The sequence below is a fragment of the Ailuropoda melanoleuca genome, chromosome 15 (assembly GCF_002007445.2).
Source record: "Ailuropoda melanoleuca isolate Jingjing chromosome 15, ASM200744v2, whole genome shotgun sequence".
Lineage (NCBI taxonomy): Eukaryota > Metazoa > Chordata > Mammalia > Carnivora > Ursidae > Ailuropoda > Ailuropoda melanoleuca.
Genome location: NC_048232.1, coordinates 6755354 through 6777975, shown reverse-complemented (window position 1 = coordinate 6777975; position 22622 = coordinate 6755354). Strand labels below are relative to the sequence as shown.

General features: G+C 44.7%; 1 protein-coding gene across 1 annotated transcript in view; it reads right to left on the bottom strand.

Annotated features, from left to right (window-relative positions):
• ITIH2 (inter-alpha-trypsin inhibitor heavy chain 2) overlaps positions 1-22622 on the bottom strand; it is a 36523-nt gene continuing 13901 nt past the window's right edge. The window contains exons 9-21 of the mRNA XM_034644207.1: positions 21953-22069; positions 18352-18520; positions 17624-17749; positions 15740-15921; positions 14534-14719; positions 14014-14153; positions 12299-12468; positions 9755-9892; positions 5012-5125; positions 4409-4607; positions 3705-3877; positions 2410-2521; positions 1-295 (exon numbers count right to left, since the gene is read on the bottom strand). Coding sequence (XP_034500098.1) covers positions 148-295; positions 2410-2521; positions 3705-3877; positions 4409-4607; positions 5012-5125; positions 9755-9892; positions 12299-12468; positions 14014-14153; positions 14534-14719; positions 15740-15921; positions 17624-17749; positions 18352-18520; positions 21953-22069 — 1974 coding nt within the window. The 3' untranslated portion in view covers positions 1-147. The remainder of the gene's footprint in view (positions 296-2409; positions 2522-3704; positions 3878-4408; positions 4608-5011; positions 5126-9754; positions 9893-12298; positions 12469-14013; positions 14154-14533; positions 14720-15739; positions 15922-17623; positions 17750-18351; positions 18521-21952; positions 22070-22622) is intronic.

Here is a 22622-nt window from a genome sequence, read left to right as displayed (position 1 = left end):
TATTCTTTGCAAAGTGTTTATTTTCTTCAGATGCGTTAACAGGTTTTATAAACCACCGTGACGTCTGGTTAGTGTTTTAATTATTCAGACTGAAGAATGGCCACAGGGAAAAACGTACCTACAGATAATTTCCAAAGCCGTCCATCTTTAAGGCCTTTTGAGAAAGCTATAAAGCTGAGGCACGAGGTAGTCCTTGTAATGTCCATCGATGAAGCCTTTTCCACTGTTGTGCACAAACCAACAGGAGACCTCCGTTCCAAACACTCTGTCTGTTCGGTAGTCTTTCTGCAGACCTCTGCAAGGAAAATGGTGCACGTGGTTAGAACACGGTCCAAGGCTTGGCCAGCCTGCGGATCTGGAAAGGAGACACGCCCCCCTCGCTTGCTGTTCCTAGAAGCGCCTTCCTTCTAGCACCATATCTGCTCGCCCAAGTCATACGGAGCATTATCTGGGGCTTGGTGTTGGAAGGACAGAGAATAAGCAGCGTATCCTTAGATAATTCCAGTAACCCTTTGGAGAGTGACCAAAATAGACTTTTCCAGCAAGGCAAAGAGTGCACATTAATGTTCAATTGGAAAGAAGGCAGGAATCCGACACTGAAGTGACGTAGGCTAACCTCACATGTCACCTGCAGAATGAATCTGAGATGCCTCCCATCTTCCCTGGGTGGGTGAGTGTTCTATTTAAGGGCAATGCCAGCTGTTTCCGAGAAATTCATGCCCTTTACTTAAAGGACAAAGCAGCCAATGATTTAAGAAGTCATAGGACATATTGTCACTAATGAGCTTTAAAATATATACGACAGCGCACGGCCCCCAGCTCAACTCAGTTTCAGTCATGTGTCGCAAGGTGCTTGCAGTAGATGAACTTAAGGCCCAACATTTACCTTTGTCATTAGAGGATAGCAGACGTGTGTTTACCAACCTCAGATAACTTATCTTACTGTGATTAACTGTCCTCACCCTTTCTTTATCAAACGAGCTCACTGACGCCTACTGGTCTCCTAAGCTGGAACCAGGGGAGTGGTATACTTTTTTTGTTTTTTGTTTTAAGATTTTTATGTATTTATTTGACAGAGAGAGAGAGACAAGCAGGGGGAGCAGTAGGCAGAAGGAGAGGGAGAAGCAGACTTCCCACTGAGCAGGGAGTCCAACGCAGGGCTCGATCCCAGCACCTGAGATCACGACCTGAGCTGAAGACAGATGCTTCACGGACTGAGCCACCCAGGCGCCCCAAGAGTTCATGTGTGGCGGTACGTATGGCTTAATTACGACTGCAATTTTATCACTTACGTGGAAGCCAATGACATTTGTGTGCAAAAAAGTCATTTCTTATAAAGCCAAGTTGATTGCTTTGTAAAAACTCTTCAAAGGCAAAAATAACACCTGCTTTAAAATGCTAGCAGATACCACAGGGGAGACTGCTATTGTGGATTAGGAGTGATTGAAAAGGTTGATAAGAATGTTAGACTATGGACTATGAGAAACAAACCGAGGGCCTCAGAGGGGAGGGGGGTGGGGGAATGGGATAGGCTGGTGATGGGTAGTAAGGAGGGCACGTATTGCATGGTGCACTGGGTGTTATACGCAACTAATGAATCATCGAACTTTACATCGGAAACCAGGGATGTACTGTATGGTGACTAACATAATACAATAAAAAAAACATTAAAAAAAATAAAGTTGTAAACATTCCATTAAAAAAAAAGGATGTTAAACTCAGAATGCTTTGTGATATGGAATTCTCACTTCAAAACCAAGCATACGGATATGGTTTGTGTGAGAAAAGCTACACAAAAATGCATTTGGTAGATTCGTTCTCGAGAAGAAGGTGGCTCCAGTCTTACGTAAACGTATCCATTCATTCTCCAGCACTATGGTTCACAGGTTTGTTTTTTTTTTAAGATTTATTATTTATTTTGAGAGAGAGAGAGAGAGAGAGTGGGAGGAGGGGCAGAGGGAGAAAATCTCAAGCCGACTCCACACTGAGCGCGGGGCTCGATCCCACGACCCTGAGATCATGACCTGAACTGAAACCAAAAGTCAGAAGTTCAACCAACTGAGCCACCAGGTGCCCTGGTTCACAGGTATTCTTATGATTTCTTCCTTTATCAGCTTTTTCAGTAACCCAGCTTGTGACCATAGGGCTAGTAATGCATGACGGTGAGGCCAACAGCTTAATCGCCCTCGGCCTTCAATGGGACCTACTAGTCTAGCTAGTCCTTGTTTGCATCGGGGCTGGCCTACCTGCGGCGTCCTTATGCCAACGTTGTGTATGTGTCTTTTCCTGATGAACTGTTCAGACTGACACAGATCACGCTTGTGAGAGCTTTTCTTGCTTCTATGTTACTGTGTGAGCTTAATCCCGGGAGGCGCGCTCTCCATTACTGTTGCATGCCCCAGTGCCTACCTGGTGACCGTCAGCGTGTGTCCTTTCACCTCCATGCTCGCCTCTGGCTTCTCGGGGACCTTCCCCGGTCGTTCATTGAAGATACGGATCTTTGGCTCATGCATGAACTGGCCTAGTGAGACAAAGCCCAGACACGGATTTACACGGAACCCAACGGCAAATAAAAAAACAGTCTCATTGTCATTTGACCCAAGCTGCATTTCGGTCCTCCCTCTAGAATTTCTGGGGTAGAAAGACATATTGAGAGGAGAAGAGCAGAGCGATGGGAGGGATGGGTCCTTCCCAAGAGCAAAGCTGGGCTGCTCATGCCATGGACATCTCACATACGAGGCTGACCTACTGGACAGGAAGTGGACCGGAACGCCCACCCTGATGACGGGGTGAGCACCGGCCACACGGCTCAGATCCCAGGGACAAGGTTTGGGATGCCACATGCTTAAACTCAAACAGTTCCTGAAAAAGTACAGAATGTGTACCTAGACGCCCCTCTTGTTATCACTTCCCAAACCAGTTCACCTCTCTTCAGTTAGAAAAAAAAATCTTCCAGGTAAAATGGAAAGTGTCCGTTTCTCCTCTGTTTGCCCAGTTTGGGAGGATGAAATCCTGCTTTTGGGAAAACCTCACCGGCAATGGCAAATGGCTTTGGCTAGAGCATCACCAAGTCCCCTGCACTGCTCTGTCGGGCTGCATGAAGCATGTCTGTTACCTTCTGTATATTATGATCTGACATCAAAAACCCTTGATCGGCCGGGGAGAGACTGCCCCTCCCAGGCCCAGCCAATTCTGAAAGACAGCAGAGAACTCAGGAGCGTGCCTGTGATCTGCACGCAAACCATCCCAGAGCCAGACCTCCTCTAGCTGGACCAACCCAGAAGCCATTCCAGGGCCAGGGGCCAGGTAAGTACACTGCCCCAGAGCCCAAAGGCTGCTGAAATGATTCAAGCTCGCCAATCTGGAACCACCCCGCTCTGCCTTGTCTTCCCACAGAAACCCAGGAGAGGCTCTGGCCGAGACCTGTTGCGTCGGGTCCCTGACTCAAACCTGGCCTTCCTCCTTGGGTGGCCCTGCAGGGCTGGCCATGCCTCTTTGTTTCTAGGGGAAACTGAGTGACAGTAAAGGTTTCTGTCAATGGCATTGACCCCCTGTGTCCTCAGTCACCTGTATAAATCAAGACCCAGGCACAAAGCGTGGCCCCAACCTGTCCTTTGGATCCAGACCTGTCACTGTCCAAGTTCTAACCTCCAAAGTTGCTCGAGACTGAGACCCATGTGCCAGATGGTCGATAAACACCATACCTATTAGCCCGTGTGCTTTAGGAGAAAACTTGTTTGTGGGGGGAATGTAGATCCCCAGAAAGTCTACATTGATTGGATGCTTCTTCCAAACACGATGGAGTAAAACAGAGAAGGACATGTCTTTATCCAAGGTGATAGTCACAGTTTGCTCCTTCTTCACAGAGACAAGCACCCTGGGGCGAAAGCCAAAATGGAGTCAATGTTTCTAGAACACACTGTCTATGAAGCCATCCCTCCTTCCGTGAACCTGAGCTCGCCATCCCGCCCTGGACAATCGCATGAATGTTCTAGGCCCTCTATAACAATTTTTTTTTTTGCCACAGGATGTTGTTTTCACTCCTGGCTCTAGAATTCTGTCAGTTTGTATAAAACAATGAACAAGTAATCATGGGGAAATATTACTCATAAGACACAATCGTAGTGTTTCCAGGCACACTCGGACATGGAGTTGGCTGGGGAGTTTTCATGGATTCATTCACGTATCCAGCACGTATTTACCGAGTCCTCACTGCACACCAGGCCACAGGCTGGCGCCGAGACACACAGTGGCCAAAAGACGCGGACTCGGCTGCCAGGAACGGGGTTGCAGGCAACAGCAATCTTTCTGAACCTTGACTTCTTCACATGTAAAATGACGACTCTAAGTTCTACATTCAATCAGGGATTTCTGGATTGATTTACATAGTCGTGGGTGGAGGACTCACCTCCGATTAATGACGCGAGCTGTGTCAGACCAGGACAGGACGGACACATGAGAGCCCCGGCTCAGGCTGATGGTCTCGGTGCTGATTTCTATTTTCATGTCTTCACTTTGGAAATAAAATCCCAGTGTTCCAAAATAGGTGCTGAGTTTTTCATTCTTGGGTTTCTTGGCACCAATGAGCTGCCCGTTGACCAAAATCCCTGGAGAAGGTAACGTACTTTTTTTTTTTTCTCTCTGTGCGCTATTTTTTTGCACATGCAGGCACCATAATTCAAATTTACCAAATTTGACAATATGGGAAAATTACTACTTTTTTGCTTCAGGACTTCGGGACATTTTTTTCCTATGCAACTCTCACTTCGTTACTGTGTCTTCTATACTTTAAATGATTTATATCACAGTACGATCTGCTAGTTGATACTCGGTTTCTTAGCTAGTCTAATTCCCTTAGGAATATATTTATCATTCATTTCTCACTAATTATCAGAGTTTGAAAGGTACAGGACTTCTGTGAAGGTGGGAAAGAAAGAAATCCCAGGTAGTGACAGTGAACCATGGCGATGACCTGATTGCCCATCTCAAACACAACGTCTCTTTATTTTACCTGATTCCGGATCAGAAACAAGGTTGAGAATCTTTCCAGGTTCTGAGTCAATATTGAAACAAATATTCTTTTTGTTTTTGGGTAGGTAGATGATGAAGTGTGGGTCATTTTCCACTGGAAAATACACAGAGAAAATGAAATCGAACAAAATCACAGAAAGGAACGTGACATAGAGCAGTACTTTATTCCTGAACGTCTTTAACGTCACAAGAACAAATACGGCGTTTCTGCCAGATGCTAGGTTCTGTTCTAGGTGTTGGGGACCCAGTGGTCCAGACCCATTGTTCCTTCCCCGTGGAGCTTCCGTCAAAGTTTAAAGTTATTTTACAAATATAGTTTATACTTACTCTGAAGCTTTCACGTATGATCTAAGCTAGAGATAAAACAATGAATAAGAAAGACACAAAGAATAAGAAAAGCACACATATGTATACACTATGTATACATATATATTACATATGTATATATACATACACTGAGTGTTGTATAGATAGATTAAAAGATATGTATTTTTTAAAAAGATTTTATTTATTTATTCGACAGAGATAGAGACAGCCAGCGAGAGAGGGAACACAAGCAGAGGGAGTGGGAGAAAGAAGCAGGCTCATAGCGGAGGAGCCTGATGTGGGGCTCGATCCCACAACGCCGGGATCACGCCCTGAGCCGAAGGCAGACGCCTTACTGCTGTGCCACCCAGGCGCCCCAAAAAGGTATGTATTTTTTAAGTAGCTATGCACAATACATAAAAATAAAGGAGACATAATATTATTTGTTGGCATACAGATGGATATTAATCAATTCCAGGAGCAATGAAGCATCAAGCTACTCTCAACAAAGGACTCCTTTGCTACTGGACAACCTTATTCTGACTGATCTTTCTTGTTTGTTTGTTTAATCATTCAACAAATAGTTGGTGAGAAAAAAAAATAACTATGTCCAAAGCACCGAATTGGGCAATGTTTGGTGTAGCTATAAATAAGACATGGTCTTATAAGACCTTCAAGAAGTCACAATTTAATGAAGGAGTGACCAAGATTCTCTCCTTGACCAAACTCCACTTAGGCTCCTCCAACCTTTTCAACTAGGCCTCAACTTTTGGACTTACATGTTTGTCTCTGCACTGTCCAATTTTAGCAAGAATCCTAGTAGGTTGGTTTAGTTAGAATCCCCACCCTCCATATTGAGCACACTTGATATCTAATGGGGTTCCTCATCCCCCACCGCCCTCCAGGTGACGTCTGATCGTCTGGCTGCCTTCAGCAACAATCTTGTTCGGTAGGTTTCGCCAGAATCCCCCTTACTCCTGATGTTTCCTCCGAGGGATTATTTTGCACCCAGTGTGCCATGCTGTATTTGGAGCTGAGTCCAATCTTCTCCACCCAACTGCAAGACCCCATTGTGGGGGTCCCCATACCCATCGTGATGGCCCCCCTTGAGTAAGGTCTTCCTGACCGTGTGTGCCCTAACGAATATTATGAATAATTTTTTTCCTTCACAGTTTTCTCTCATAGAGACAGACACAACCACTGAGGGAAGAGAGAATAAAATAAGTGACACAAAAATGGCACAAACGCAATGGTTGAGGGTAAAGATGAAGGGTGACCAGCCCCGCCTGGCCAGTTGAGAAAGGCCTGTGAAGGAGTTCGCACAAAGTGTTGAAGCTAAGAGAGGGAAAAGACACAGGAGAGACGGAGATTTTATTCTGAGTGCACAGCTTGGGGGTATAAAAGTTGGTGATTTGTTTGCAAAGTACCTCAACGTAACTAGGGGATGGGTTCTTGAAGAATGTAGAAAAAGACCGAAAATGGGGGGCATGGAGACAGTTGGAGCATGACGCCAAAGAATGGAGCTTAAAGTTGGGGAGCTATTTGAAGTTTTTGAGAATAAATGTGACATGATTTGATTTTGGGGAAATTACTTGTCATGGTGTCAATTAAGTATTGGACAGTGGATGTGGGAAGATCAGTCAGCAGCTAACACAGCAGTAACCCAGGCAAGAGACGTTACATTGAATGGGAAACGGGATGGGTGCTGGAGGGAAGATTCCAGAGACCTGTGGTAGAATCCACAATATCTGGTAACTGAGCACAGAGGAACAATTCAGATCAGCCAGGCTTCCAGCCTCAGTCATTAAAGGCCCCAGAGGGAGGAAGGTCTGAGCTGTAAGAACCACAGTGGTTGTGTTTTCTAGAATAAAACCGAAAGAGCAAGCTTCCATTCATTGAGAGGCTATTGTTTTCTAGATATTATCGCCAAGTCCCTTGCAAACATTAACTCAGCTAATTCTCATCCTATCCTCGCAGAGAACAGGTCACCTGCCCGAGGTCACATTACAGAGTTAGTGCGTGGCAGAGCTATGACCAAAGCCAAGCTGTCCAGTGACAAGCCCATTCTCCCACCCACTCTGATACACTTGTTCACGTCAAGTGTGTGTTTTGGAACATGAAATGGAAGATAAACAGATCCAGAACAGGAATACAATCTGGTACTTCTTTGCACCCCTCACTACCAAACTCTCACAATGAGGTCAATAAATACTTGGTTAATTGATTTTGTGTTGAGCTGGGCACTAGAGGGCATCATTAAAACACAGAACAAAGGTTCTCATCTCCTTTTCAATTAAGAAAAAAAATCATTTTGTTATGATAGCCTCTTCCCTTACACAAATACGGTGTTTTGAAATACTTTTTGAAGGACATGGCTTTTATTAAAGATAATGAGTGACTTTGCCATTTTAATTAATCAAAATCCCACTCATCAGACCTGCTGGTAGGTAACCACGTATCAGTGAATTGATACCATTCTAGACAGCAGAAATGAGACACCATGTTTAGTTTAGTCTGTGCAGCCTTACATTTAGATCAGCCTTACATTTAGTTTAGTCTGATCAGCCTTACAAATAGCTGAAGGTAGATTGAGGCCTCCCATGACTAACTTCATAGATTCCTGAGGACCCGGGGTTTATGAGCTTCTACGAGGACCTGACGTTATAACTACCCCACAATGTATCACCACCCCATTTTACAGGTGGGCTTATGGAGACCTAGAGAGGTTCCAGAGTCTGGCCCACTGTCACGGGGGCAGAGTTTGACCCCGGAACTGTCGGACTCTCAAGACTGCATCATACAGCAGACTATATGACCTCGGAGGAAGCACCGCATTCTTACTGGAAAGAAGATTGAAAACGAGGTTAGCTTTATCTCTACATGTTTCTATAGAAGCTTCGGTTTGCAAAGCAATAGTGTGAGGGGCTCATGGCGCCTTGTCTCTTGCTCTGAGAGCCACTTGGCACGGTAAAGATGGCAGTTTCACCAGCGCTGTAACCTGACACATGGATGCCCTCCCCACGCGTGCAGTGTTGCAAAATTACCACTGGTGACCGGAAGCTAGTGCAAAGCCCTTCAGGAAGCCTCGTCCTCGGACGTGCCAGGTGGGACAGTGGAGGGGCCTCTGGATAAAGCATCGCCGTGGATGAAAGAGCGAAGAAGCAATCACTTTTGGCCCACAAAGAATAATTTTAGAGACAAGCCATAGGGGTGAGTTGCGTTCACTCTAAAAATTGATTCGAAGTCCTCACTACGTTTTCTCTGTTACAGTACGGTGTTCGGCGAGAGTGGTGGGTGTACAGCCTTGAGAAATCAGTTCTGACAGTCAGAAATGTTCTTTCTAGAAGATTCTGCGTTCCAGGCAGTCCAGAGAAGCCACACACTTCTAGGAATGTCAAGAGCTACTCTGCTATTGAAATTTAAAACAACCCAGATCAAGCTGGTGCTCTGGACCTTCCAATAGGGTCACGGATGTGCTCTCTCTCAGAACATTGAAATGTATTCTTTTCTAAGAAAAAAGGAAGGAAAAGAAAGTGTGCCCAGGCCTCCTACACAGGGCTAGCTAATTGCTAGGCAGCCATAACCTCGGTGGGGGAAAGGTGGCAAATATCAGATTAGGAAAGGGAGAGAAACAACAGGAAATCACATTAAAGTTATTTTTGATTGTAAAATATATAGGTCTCATCTTTAATACTAACTTTTATTTATTGGCTATTATGTGCTAGCCCTTTCAAATGGTTTCGCAGAGTCAACAATCTGGCTGCCTTAGTGTAATTATGCCTATTTTCAACATTTAGGAACATTAAGTAACTTACTTAAGTTCGCACACAATCTCCGAAGAGAACGTTCTTTTCACCGATACCCCATTGGCCCATCTCGCCTGGGAAAAACATCTCTTCCATTCCCAAGGGTTCACCTCATACAGTTGGAAAAGGAGTGCTATGGACAGGATTGTACCCCCAAGATTCATACATTGGAGCCCTAACCGCCAACATGATGATATTTGGAGGTGGGGCCCCCACGATGAGATTCGTGCCCTGTGGAGAAGAGACACGGGAGAGCTTACCCTTCCTCTCTTCAGGGCACACACAAAGAGGTCATGTGAACACACGAGAAGATGCTGGCTGTGTACAAGCCAAGAAAATGAAATTTACCCAGCTGGCACCTTGATCTTGGACGTCCCTGCCTCTAGAACTGGGAGAAACAAAAGTCTGTTGTTTAGACCAGCTAAGCTAGGTTACCTGGTTATGGCGGCCCAAGCTGGTTAATACACAGAACCCTCTTCTCTCACCGGAGGTCAACGATGCCTATAGAGGTCACCTGGTTTACCAGGACTTTTTAAATATGTATAAACGCGCCACAAGATTGTGATCCGATTGGACGCCAGGACGTGAAAGCGGCGGTAAAGGTCTCTTACCTCTCATCACATGTGGGGGAGGAGTTGCCTCGAGCACGTGAGCTCCCAGCACAGGCATTGGGATCATTGGCGTCGGGGAAGGGTTGGCCCAAGATGGCACAGAACCGGGAGCAACCTTGCTGCCATAATACAGGGCCCCTGTGTAGAAAAACCCGTAGCCATTAGTTTCCAAGCTTACTTTTCCATAGAGATTTCTTGCAACGTCAAGAATCTGTGTTATGCAGACCCTAGAGGTTCTCGGTGAAGGTTTGCTCCCATTACTTTTATTCCAGAATTGTCTCTCTTCCAGCTACCCCTGTCTTTATGCTGTGTAGGCCTACTAGAGGGATCTCTGCAGAGACTGGGACCGGGGCTGTGGGATCTGCCCCACAGAGGCTTCAGAAGGGCCACACGTCTTCAGCGTAGGCCGGGGAGGTGATGTCCAGGCCAGCCCCTGGAGAAGCCGTGGATTACAGCCAGCCTCTGCCTGGATCCTTTCCTATTTCCTCACCAAACAACAATTTGCAGAATTCAGTTTCTCAACGAACGAGTTTCCCCTACTGGTTACAACAAGTTCATTTTGCTTTTTGATATACAGACGGGCAGCCTTCTGTCTTTGAGAAAACAAATGACAGTTCACCTAGGCGTTTTATCTAGGTAATATAAAATCACTTCTAAATGCCAGTTTATCTAGGGCGAGTTTCTTCCGAGATAAATTCAGCTGTGGAGCCCCAGGCTGGGATGTCAGAAGTAAGAGCTCCTTGAACTCTGGGCCCCTGCAGTAAAGCTGGCATCTCACTTGGACAAAATTAAAAATGTGGAAAGGGTTCCCTCCAGGGTATGTAGGCCCTTCTTAAGACTGTTTCAATAGGACTAGTTCCTGAGAAAGGGAGGGCAGGAAGGTTTAGATAAGCCAACGTCTTCTAAACTTGGCACGTGTGCCCCTGAGCGCACCTTAGGACTTTCCACAGGACGCAGAAATCGTGGGTGGGTTTTGTGGCAATTTCGAGGTTCTCAGCTTCCACATGTACTTTTCCTAAGAAAACCCCCTTCTCCTAGTTTAGAGGTGGAAGACACACTCTCTCACCAAAGACCTCCCAGGAAGGTTAGGGTAGTGCCGAAAGCTGGAATGGCTCCAACCCATTGCAAGGGACACAAATCCATTTGCAAGTCAGACAGTTCCCAGTTCTTTGCTTTAAACAGAGTTGAAGTAGGACCCGAGCTGTCATGCCTTAGATCATTAAAAGTAATTTTTGCGTACTAGATCCTATGTGAGTTTGGCATATAACTTTGAAGAAGTTTTATGTGAGTGACAGTTGCTATGACCAAATTCATTCCATTCCTCTCTACTTACCTATGTCAACAAGATTTATCAAGGCTTAGGCCTATAAAAATTTTTTTTAAAGATTGATTTTTAAGTAATCTCTATACCCAACTTGGGGCTCAAACTCACAACCCTGAGATCAAGAGTCGCACACTCCAGAGGCTGAGCCAGCCAGGCACCCCTAAAATTTTTTTAAAGTAGAAAGGACACTGAATCTGATCTCTTTTAATCTATTAATAAATAACATATACCCATAGATACTTGAAAAAAGAGTCACATTTTTTTTCTCATTATGAGATGATTTTCAATAAAATTTTACTTAGGGATATTGAGTTTATAATCCACGTATATTATTTTGACCAGATATCTACTTGTAGTAGTTTTAATAAAAGTCAATCTAGAAAACAATTTTGAAAATCAGAATCTAATGGTCACAAGAAACAGAAAAACATTTAAATTTGTAAACATTTTTCTCGCAGAGAAAGAGGATGCTCAGTGAAAGGCTTTCCTGCATGACAGTGTGTTACATTGAGACAGAATTCTGCCAGGAATGGAAATACCAGCTCAACTAGAAAAAAGAACAATATAAAATTTCCAATAATTAAAATAGAATTTGTTCATATATTTTTTTAATGGATGATGGAGAGTACCACGTTAAGTATTCCCTGTCATTGGATACACTTAAAACAGTGATGTAACAGGTTTATTTTAAATGTTCAGTGTTGGGACACCTGGGTGGCTCCGTCAGTTAGGTGTCTGCCTTCCACTCAGGTCATGATCCCGGGGTCCAGGCATCAAGCCCCGATTCAGGCTCCCTGCTCAGCGGGGAGCCTGCTTCTCTCTCTGCCTGCCGCTCCCCATGCCTGTGCTCGCTCTCTCTCTCTCTGACAAATAAATAAATAAAAAATATTTTTAAAAAAGTTCAATGTTTAAAATATACCCCAAATTAATTTCATTGCAACTATTTAAGCATAGTGAAAAATGGCTAAATGTTGATTTAAACAATGGGTGCAGGGTTGCATAGGTCTTCAAAATTACTTTGGGAGTTAAGGAAGCAAAAGTTCTAAGACCACAGCAATAAACCATCCCAAAGTAAATTGACAGGAAGAGCTCGGGCACATGGGGACCCAGGGCTGGGAGCAAGAGGTGGGTTGCGGGGGAGAAGAGCAGAGGTTGGAGGACCCTGGTGCAGGCTAAGAAAGCTGACCTGTCCTATTTCCCCACCAGGTAGAAGCACTGACCTGAGCAGCAGGAAAGATCGGGCGGGGGAGAGTCGGCCAGCATGCGCTCATCGCCCGCGTCGTTCTCAATCACCATCGCCGTGAGCGGGGTCACTATGTGATGTTCCAGAGACATCTGCAGGATTGTTTTTGTAATTTTCCTTTTGGCAGCAGCTGTCGAAGCCAGGCTTCTGTATTTGGGAAACAGAGGCATTTGAGAACATTACTGCACTGAAGTCCCACGTCCTACCACTCTGGGCTCAGCCAGGACCCTGGGGACCACAGATAAAAGCGGGCTAACTGGCCCCACGAAGCCAGGATTTTATTTAGCCATGCAGTCCTAAGGATTTTTTTTTTTAAGAGACTTTCTTTTTCAGACCAGATTCAGGTTCACAATAAAATTGGGGAGAAAGTACAGAGATTTCCCGTATACTCCCTGTGCCCACACACCACAGCCTCCATCAATACCCCCCACTAGAGTGCTGTATTTGTTACAACCTATGAATCTACGCTGACATTTCATCATCACTGAAGTCCATAGTTTACATTCGGGTTCGTTCTTGGTGGTGAACATTCTATGGGCTTTGACAAACGTGTGATCGCACCTATTCACAACTGTACTATCGTACCGGACACTTTCACTGCCCTAAAAAATCCCCTGTAATCCACCTGGTCATCCTGACCCCCAACCCCTGGCAACCACTGATCTGCTTGCTGGGCTTGTTTCTGAAAAATCGATCTCTAACTTTGGCAATGCACTGCGTATCTGTAATTTTGCCGCGAATGCACCCAGGATGCTTCCGTAAAGGGGCAGGCATAGTTTCTGCTCACTTCAAAGCCACAGCTAATGCCCCGTGTCTGTGTTACAATCTTCCTGACATCACAGATTTTCTCTGTGAGTACAGTCATTCAGCTGTGTTTCATTTCTTCCTGCCCTAGCTCAGAAGACTGCTCCGTCTTCCTGGGAATCTGATGTGACGGGTGGAATGGGGCTCGGGAACGGTGATTTTCTGCTTTGGCACCTGCTATGTTACCCTGCTGCACGTGGTCCACGAACTGTGCATTACTCAGAAGTGTAGTTGTTACACTGTACAGGGTAAGTGGAGGTTGGCTGAGAAGCCAGAGATGAAAGAGAGAGCCATTATGGCACCCCGTCCCTAGATGGTACTAGAATCACAAATTTCTCTTTGGACAGTAAACTTTTCAGAAGTAAATGCAGGTGTGCTACTGATACTCCCAGCAACACGGAGGAGTCTCCCAGACGTCATGTTGGAGGAAAGAAACAAGAAACAGTCAAATACAGGTTGTATCATTATAAGAAGTTCAGTCACAGAAAACTAATGGATGGTGACAGTGATTTCTCCTGCAGGGGCGGGGCAGGGGCGGGGGATGTTCTGTGGGAAGGAGAACAAGGGACCCTTCAGAGAGGACAGAAGTGTCCTATAATGATCTGGGTGGTGATTACATGGGTGACACATCTAAGAATTCATTAAAATGTACACTTAAAATTCATGCACTTCACCCACCTTTTGTATGTTATGCCTCAATAAAAAAGAAAAAAGAGTGAATTCAGCTGTACTTAAAATGCTTGGAACCAATGGAAATTGACAATCCAAATCCCAAATTAATTTGCTGCCTTTCTTGGTTCCAAATCCTTTTTGCATATTACTTCAAATATTCAAGGCAAACCTCTTAACTTTTGCAAATCCCTGTTATGTATACTCTTTTCTTCTTACCGCTCAGCTAGAAGTTGGTTGATTGTCAGATAGGCCCATAATTTCTTGGTGAAATCAGGATCTGCATGCTTGTCTTTCGATAGAAAATCCTCCAAGTCATCCATTTCGGCCAGAGTTTCCAAGACTAACTCCGTGTTAGCCTGGATGATGGAAGATTCAGTTGAAAGACATCAGGAGAGCAGAACTATAGTTAACCAATCCACATTTTTCCTATCTACTGTGAGTGAATCAGGGCGCTATGGAACTTCAAGGGAAATGCAAAATAATTCAAAAGAATGCAAAAAAGGAAATAAGTGCATACATCCAAGGTTTGGGATTGGCTTTGGGATGAGAAGGGAAGGATACAGAATGGTTTAGGGACCAAGGCATAGATATTCTCATGCGTTCCCTTCCACTTTATTGCTTTTATTCCGCACGCAACGTTCTCAGAATGCAAAATATTAACCTGTTCATTTACAAGGTGCATAGTATCGGGGGGACCAGTTAATATTTTTAGAAATAAGGAGATAAGTAAAAGTACCGAAGTGGCAGTGACAATGCTCTGTAACTGCTCCAGTCTCTCAGGGGTGTATTTTCCTGCCACCACGATCTCTGAACCTCCAAAGTAGTTGTGGAAGCTGTTTTGAGTGACATCCGATACTGACAAGTGGGGATAGTTGAACTGAACGTTCCGGAGCAATGGAGTGGAGACCTGGTTGTAGAATTTCTACAATTCATAAGAACAGAGAAATCATTATTTTCATACTCCTTCATCGGTCTAACGCACTTTTTTAAGAGTGGGGAGGGGCAGAGGAGAGGGTAAGAGAGAGCATCTTATGCTGGCCCCACGCCCAGCGTGGACCCTGACTGAGGGCTCTATCTCACGACCCTGAGGTCATGACCTGAGCTGAAATCAAGAGTCGGACACTTAACTGACTGAGCCACTTTTTGCTGAGATTCCCCAAATGCTTGGCTGGTATCTCTTAATTTATTCTCACAGGATCTCTGTGGAAAGCTATGGGACGAGAACAATTCTCACAATTATCAGAAGAACTGAGATATGGAGAAACTAAAAATTGTTAAGAATAGTACCCTGGACTTGAGAGCCCAGGATATTTTTTTTTCATTTATGACCAGCAAAAAAAAGCTCATAAATACTCATAGTAAGAAAAGTCAGCAGGGTTGATATTTCCAAATTATCCCTTACCCCTTTCCTGTCCCCATCTTTAAATATGGTGCCTGGCATTGACCCATGGTACCTGGAATTGACAGAGGGTGGGGTAAAGTATGTTCTTGTTCTCCTACAACTTTTTCTTGTCCGTTGAGTCAAACTAAAAAGTAATTTCTCTCCTTTAACCTCAAAGCTTACAGGCTATTGTTTGCTCTTACAGGCTGTCGTGTTGCATTATAAAAAGTTGGTACCAAGATGCCAACGCACTTGAAAAGGGAAGCAATGGCCATGATGGTAAAGAGGACAGTTGTTTAGCAGGACTGAAGAGCGCAGAAGCTTTGATGATGCCTGGAGGACTTGCTCAGGGAGTAGGGAGTGTGTGCCCATCCCCCTCCTGCTTCCCATCTCACTGTCAGTGGAGAGCAGATACACACGCAGGGTGGGGTGAGAAAGGAATCGAACACTTTCTGATTGTCACGGCCGAACGTAGCTGAAGTGATGACAATTGTGACTTAAATTTGGCTAGTTGAATGACTATGAGTGCAGGAGGAAGAAAGAACAGAAAAAAAGTGTTACTTTGAGCTGGGAGGATGTGTCCTGGTTTCCATAAATCCTTTGAGCAATTCCACGGTTTTCATTGGATAGTCTCTTCAAAAAATCGTAATCAACGTCAAATCCTATCCCCAAGCTGAACAAGGCGATATTGTCTCGTATGTTCTGCTTCACGTTTTTCTGAATTTTTGACAATTTTAGTTCACCTAAAGTTGATGACGACAGAGAGGAAGAGAATGAGGGCCAATGTTATAGGAATGTCCACGGAGGGCAGTTTAGCAAAATTTGTCGAAATAAAAATGCACTTACCCTTTGACCCAGAGACTCAACTTCTGGGGGTTATTCTTACAGCTGCACTCACACATATGGGAATGACGTCTAGGCAATCGTACATAGCAACATTATTGGGAGTAGCAAGGGATTGAAAACAATTGCATAGCAGTAAGGGCGGTTGGTTAAATGTTGTTACGTTCAAACTGTGAGCTTCTCTGCAGCTATGCAGTTATTAAAAAGAGCAAGGTAACTCTCCATGTATTTATATTGGATGATCTCAAAGATACAATTTTAAGGGGGGATAAACAATGTAAAAATTGGTATATGTGGGATGTATTTGCATATAGGCATGCGTGTGTGTGTGTGTATATGTTCACATATAAATGTGTATATATGTATATATGAAGTATACACACACACGGAATATCTCTGGAAAGATACACAAGAAATTGCTAACCAAAGATTGCCTCCGGGGACAGGAACTGGATGGTTAAGGGACAGAAATAAGAAACAGACTTAGTTTTTAGCTGTTTCCTTTTCTTCCTTATGATTTTATTCTCAAATTGAGTTTTTAATTTTTATTATTTATTATTATTATTATTTTTATAGATTTTATTTATTTTTAAGTACTCTCTACACCCAATGTGGGGCTCAATCCCACAACCCCAAGACCAAGTCACACACTCTACCGACTAAGCTGGCCAGCTTAATTTTTATTTTTTTAAAGATTTTATTTTATTTTTTAAAAATAATCTCTACACCCAGTGTGGGGCTTGAACTCACAGCCCTGAGATCAAGAGTCACATGCTTCATTGAGTGAGCCAGCCAAGTGCCCCTCAAATTGAATTTTAAAAGTAATCTGATCCGAGAGGGAAGAAACACTGAGTCAACCACAAATACTATGTAACAACTCCCATTCTAGTCTCACTACTAACAAAACGGTTGCTTTTCGTCTAAAACTCTAGTGGCCACTGTCGTGATTGGCCCACTGGTCTTCCTTCCATCGAGCTGTGTCAGGCACGGGTCCTTGTCTACGTGGCAGACTGCAACCCAATCTATCATGCAGTCTAGTATTTGCAGTAGAAAGACACAAATGAAGTAGGTAAAAATGAGAGCCCGTGATAGAAGCCAGGAGGTGTTGGTCCATTTCGTGGTGAAGAATGCATAACGTACAGGATATATCAGGATATATCAGAAAGAAGTCATTTCTCCAGTTGCCGTGAGTGACTGGGGGAATATGGAGAAGGATGGAATAGGATGGAGAAGGATGGAGACCCCAGAGGTTTCTGGAGACTGGGGACGGACACGCTCATCCCACACACTCCCGTATGCCACCTCACGTACCTTAAGTTGAGGGAATAAATACAACAGCATACTATCACAATTCATACTCAAGCTTCCCTATATAGTGGAGGCGAAACGGGAGCTTTCAAGAGCATCATCAAAAAATGTCTGGGACTGGATTTCAGAGGGGTGAGTGCTCCAGGCCCAAAAGAAGCCTCCTTTTAGAAAGCATGGGGCTACAATGGTTTAGAAAGTCAGGCAAGTGCCATCAGATTTCCCATTTTAAGCAAAGCATGTTCCCAAGAACCAAGAGTAAAATATTTGTCACTAGAAGATTCAAGTGCTACTTGCCTACTGTTGGGTCGCCGTCAGAAACCAAAATGATCAGAGAGACTGATTCAGGGTCCAGCATTCCCAAATTATTGGCTTCATTCAAAATAAAGATGGCGCGCAGGAGGGCTTCGTTGATATTTGTGCCTATTAAAGTAACACAATGTGCTGTTCTGTTATGTACGCTCTCTTTGCACAAAAACCGTCACATCCTGGGTTCAGATTCGTCTGTCTGGTGATTACTCATGCATCGTTTATTTAGTACCCAAATCCTTCGATTGTTTTCCAAGTGACACAAATTTCCCCCAGGCTGGTCAAGATTCCCCAGTGGAGTAATATTCACTTTGTAATAAACTATTCCCCTAAACAGGAATTCATCGTTTCAAAACACCCATCTGTCATTTTGTTAAACACCAAATTGAAGGTCCCTAAATCAGCTTTGCTGACATGCTGGAACACTGGTCTGGGGACAGTTGCATTTTTGTATAAGAATAATAAGAAGGCTAGTGTCACTTGCTGACACCCTTTTCTGAGACAGATTGGAACGGTTACAAACTTGTGTGGGATGGGTTACACCTTGTACTTCCACAAGAAATTAGGATTCATCATAGAATAATACATGCATTATTTAAGGCAGGCCATTGCCAGCCAGGCAAAGACCACCATGGTAGGGAATGATACTTCCTAAGTGAATGAAGATTTGAACCCTATGAGCATTTCTCACTGGACTCTAGGGTAAAGTTGCTCACCTCCACTGGGCTGGATTTTCTCAATATATTTCTTGGCATCCACAATCTGTGTTTTAGTAGCTGAAACTAAGTCATTTCTCCAGGTTCGAACATTGTGGTTGAAGTCAATCACAGAGAATTGGTCTTCAGCTCTTAGGTCATCCAATATGGTCTTCATTGCCTCCACCGTCTGTTTCAAAAAAGAATGAAGAAGGGTCTCATGACATAAGCTCTAAGCCCAAGAAGAAAGGAGGAAGATCAAGAATTCATCCTGTCATCTTACAAGTACAAACTCAAGCTGTCCTTCTTCCAGAAAACCTCCGAATCCACCTCAGTCAACACTGACTTGTCTTTCACTTATCCTGAACATATATTGTCTGCATTTTGATAGTGAAACTTTTACTGTTTTATTTTGTTTACACAACCACTTTGACTAGTCTCACTTTTGGTTAAGAATCACAAACTTCAGGTGCCCATTTAGTAGTGCCTCGAATGTATTTCTCAAGTCCATCTACTCACCCTCTCTCTTAAATGACTACTTCTCATCTCCTTTCTCTTCAAACTACCAACACCTCCCTCCTCCTGTCTCAGCTCACGACCTGGATTCCAACTTCACTGGGGATTAAAGCGGTCAGAAGAAAACATCCCCAGTCTCGCACCCTCCTGTCTGGCGAACTAGGAGAACTAGCAGGATTTCTATTGAATGCACATCCCATCCCCTGGTGGACTAGCTCTCATTCTCTCTCATCTACTGAAGGACATGGCTCTAGCCACTGGCCCTTCCATCTCCTACATTCAGAATTTCCTTCCCCTATTGGTGCATTTCCGTAAACATAAAAACATGTTGTTATTTCTCATCCCTTTAAAAACCTCAGTCGTGGGGCGCCTGGGTGGCTCAGTCGGTGAAGCGTCTGCTTCAGCTCAGGTCATGATCCCAGGGTCCTGGGATCGAGCCCCACATTGGGCTCTGTGCTCAGTGTGGAGCTCGCTTCTCCCTCTCCCTCTGCTACTCCCCCTGCTTGTGCGCTCTCTCGCTCGCTCGCTCTCTCTGACAAATAAATAAAAATAAAATTTTAAAAATAAATAAAGAAAGAAATAATGAGATAAAAGCCTCATTCGTACTTACTCCCATTTCTCAGTCTCCCTCTGCAATAGAATTGCTTGAAAGATTGGCCTAAACCTACTAGCTGCAAATCTCTTCCAACTCTCTCTCAAACCCACTCCATTCAGGTTTTCACCATCAGGACTCCTTAAAATTGCCCTTTTCAAGGTCTCGGTGCCTTTCATGTTGTCAAATCCAATGGACTAGTCTCACTTCTCATCGAACTCAACCTACGAGCAACATCTGAACCAACCGGTCACACCTTCCCCCTTAATACAACTTCCTCATTATCTTCCAGAACCTCAGACTCTCTTGGGTTTCCTCTTCCTCTCCACTGGTTGCCTTTTCTCACTCTTCTTTTTTTGCTTGTTCTTCCTCTTCTCCCCGAATTCTCGCTCAATATCCTAGGGTTCACTCGTGGTTTTCTTCTCTATCTACACTTGCTCCTTGGTGTTCTCAGCCAGTCTCGTTGTAACGAGACTCACCTTCCACATACTGGTGAGTCCTAATCATACATCTCGATATCTCACCTTTGAACACCAGATTTGCATAGCCAATGGCCTCACTGACCTCTGTTTAATAGGCATCTCAAACTTCACACGTCCAAAACCGAGCCCCTGATATCCCCACGAAGTCTCATTCTGCCCGTCTTTTCCAACTCATTGATGGCAACCTGCATCCCTCCTTCCAGCTGCTCAGGGTAAGAGCTCGGAGCATCTTGGGGTCTTATTTTCTTCTCATAGCTCACAGCTTTAGGAAATTCTGTTTATTCTACCTTCCAAATAGATTCCAGAATCCTGTCATTTCTTGCACACATCCACAACTACCACTCCGGTCTATGCCGCCATCATCTCTTGCCTGGATTGTTGCAATAGCCGTTTTTCTGGCCTCCCTGTTTCTCCCCTCACCCACATGCCAGTCTGTTCTCAACACAGTGGCCACAGATAGGCTTTAAAGCATGTCAGATCATGTCATTCCTTCCCCCAAGCTGCCCAGCAGCTATCCATTTCTTTCTAAGTTAGAGCCAAGTTTCTCATAGTGACCTAAGGGGCTTCACTCAATCTGCCCGATCCCTTCTTTCTCCCCTCCCTGCTGGCTGCTCTCTGCTCCTTGAACACTCCTGGCACATGTCTGACTCAGAGCTATTGCCCTGACTGTCCCTGCCACCTATAGCAGTCTGTCCCCAGAGAGTTGCGTGCCTCCCCCGACACCTTCTAATGGTTTCCTCAAGCTCTTCTCAATAGAAGCACCTATTTACATGGCAAACCTGTTTAAAATCTTAAATTGGCAATTGGCATTCCTAATTCCTAATATGCTCCTCTAAAGCAAACCAACAAAAAACCCCAAAAAAGCTTTCTTGTAACACCACCATTGAAGATAACTTTATTTATTTTTATTTTTTAAAGATTTTATCTACTTATTTGAGAGAGAGAGAGAGAGAGCAGGGAGAGGAGCAGAGCGAGAGGGACAAGTAGACTCTGCACTGAGCGCGGAGCCAGATGCGGGGTGTGATCTCATGACCCTGAGATCAGGACCTGAGCTGAAACCAAGAGTTGTATGCTTAACTGACCAAGCTACCCAGACGACCTGAAGACACTTTTAAATGACTTATTATGCTTATTGTTTATTCTCTGTCCCCCTTTTCTCACAGAACATAAGCTCCATAAGGTCCACGTGGGCAAGGATGGCGTTTTTTTATGCTTTTGGTCCATTTTTTTTAACTGATGAACTATGTGCCTGACACACAGTAGGTGCTTAATAAATATTCATTACATTCACAAATGAAGGAAAGAAAGAGTGAATACATGGTTGTATTAGAGCCGAGATTCTCAAGTGAGGGCAACTTTACCCCCAGGGGACATCTGGCAGTGTCTGAAGACATTTTTTGATTGTCATGACTAAGGGGGTATAAGCTAGTGGCAGCCGGTAGGTCAAGGCCAGGAATGCCACTGAACACCCTACCACATACAGAACAGCCCCTACAACAAAGAATCATCTAGTCCAAAACGTCAGGAGTGCCACTGTTGGGAAACCCGGGGTTGGAGCATAATGCCTTGTCCTTCTTTTCGATCCCAGAACAGTGATGAACACTTGGGTGGTCAGAAATGATTGCTCAATGAATGAATGGATGGATGGATGGTTGATTGGTTAGTTAATTGTTCAAATTGGTTGGATGGGTGGGTTGATGGATAAAACAAGACATTTCCTGGTTTGTTCTGTAGAATGGCATCTACACCCTTTAACATTGGATTGCCTCTGTTGAACTCCAACCTGGAAGACATGAGATGGGGTGGCCACCCTCAAGGAGCTGTGGTGTAATTAGAAGAGATTCCAAAGAGATTCCAAACAAAGAAATGTTTGTTGTTCCTACGGCACCAGCCCTGTGGTGCCGGGTCAGAGCAGCCTGAGCTGACCGAGATGAGGCCTGGGGGGGACGACGCATTGAACGTCTGCCGTGTTGGGAGCACAGCAAAGAAGGCAGGGAGCCCCGAGCACCCCTACCAACAAGGCGGTACTTACTTGTTTCATTTTTATTCCCCACATGGAGCCGCTAACATCAATGACAAACAGGATGTTTTTGGGAATTGGGTCCAGGTTTTCAGGAGCGAAAAAGTGGACAAAATATCCATTAAATACCTGGAAAACAGAACACAATGTTTAGCACGTAGGAAGACCAGGCCCTAGGGACTAAGAGAGAAGAGGCAAGCCACGGGGCAGAGGAGGCTTGGTGTCCATCTGTGCCTCTCCCTCCTCCTTCCTGCTCTCCCCCATTCCTCTCCTGGGAAGGTCCAAGCCTTCTGGGTAGTTTCATTCCCCAGGGCATTTCACTTACTGCCCCCCCCACACCATTCCATCCAGTCTTCATGGACAGCCTGTCTTCTGGGCACCCTACTAGCCAACAACCAATCAGGCAGAGTCTGTGCCCTCACAGGGCTCACAGGCCAACCCAGGATCCAGAGAAGTAAAGAGACAATTGTAGCAGAGCGCTTTGTGCTATGATCAGGAAAATAAAGGACTCTGAGAACTCCCAGTGGATGTGTATCTGACTTGGATGGGGGAGTCTTTCCCACAGAAATGGAATCCACAGTGGACTTGAACATGAGTTTGGAGTTGGTCTGCCAGCGTGGGACTTGGGCAGGCTTGGGGGGGGCAGGTAGGAGTAGGGAGGAGAATTTCAGACAAGGGTGAG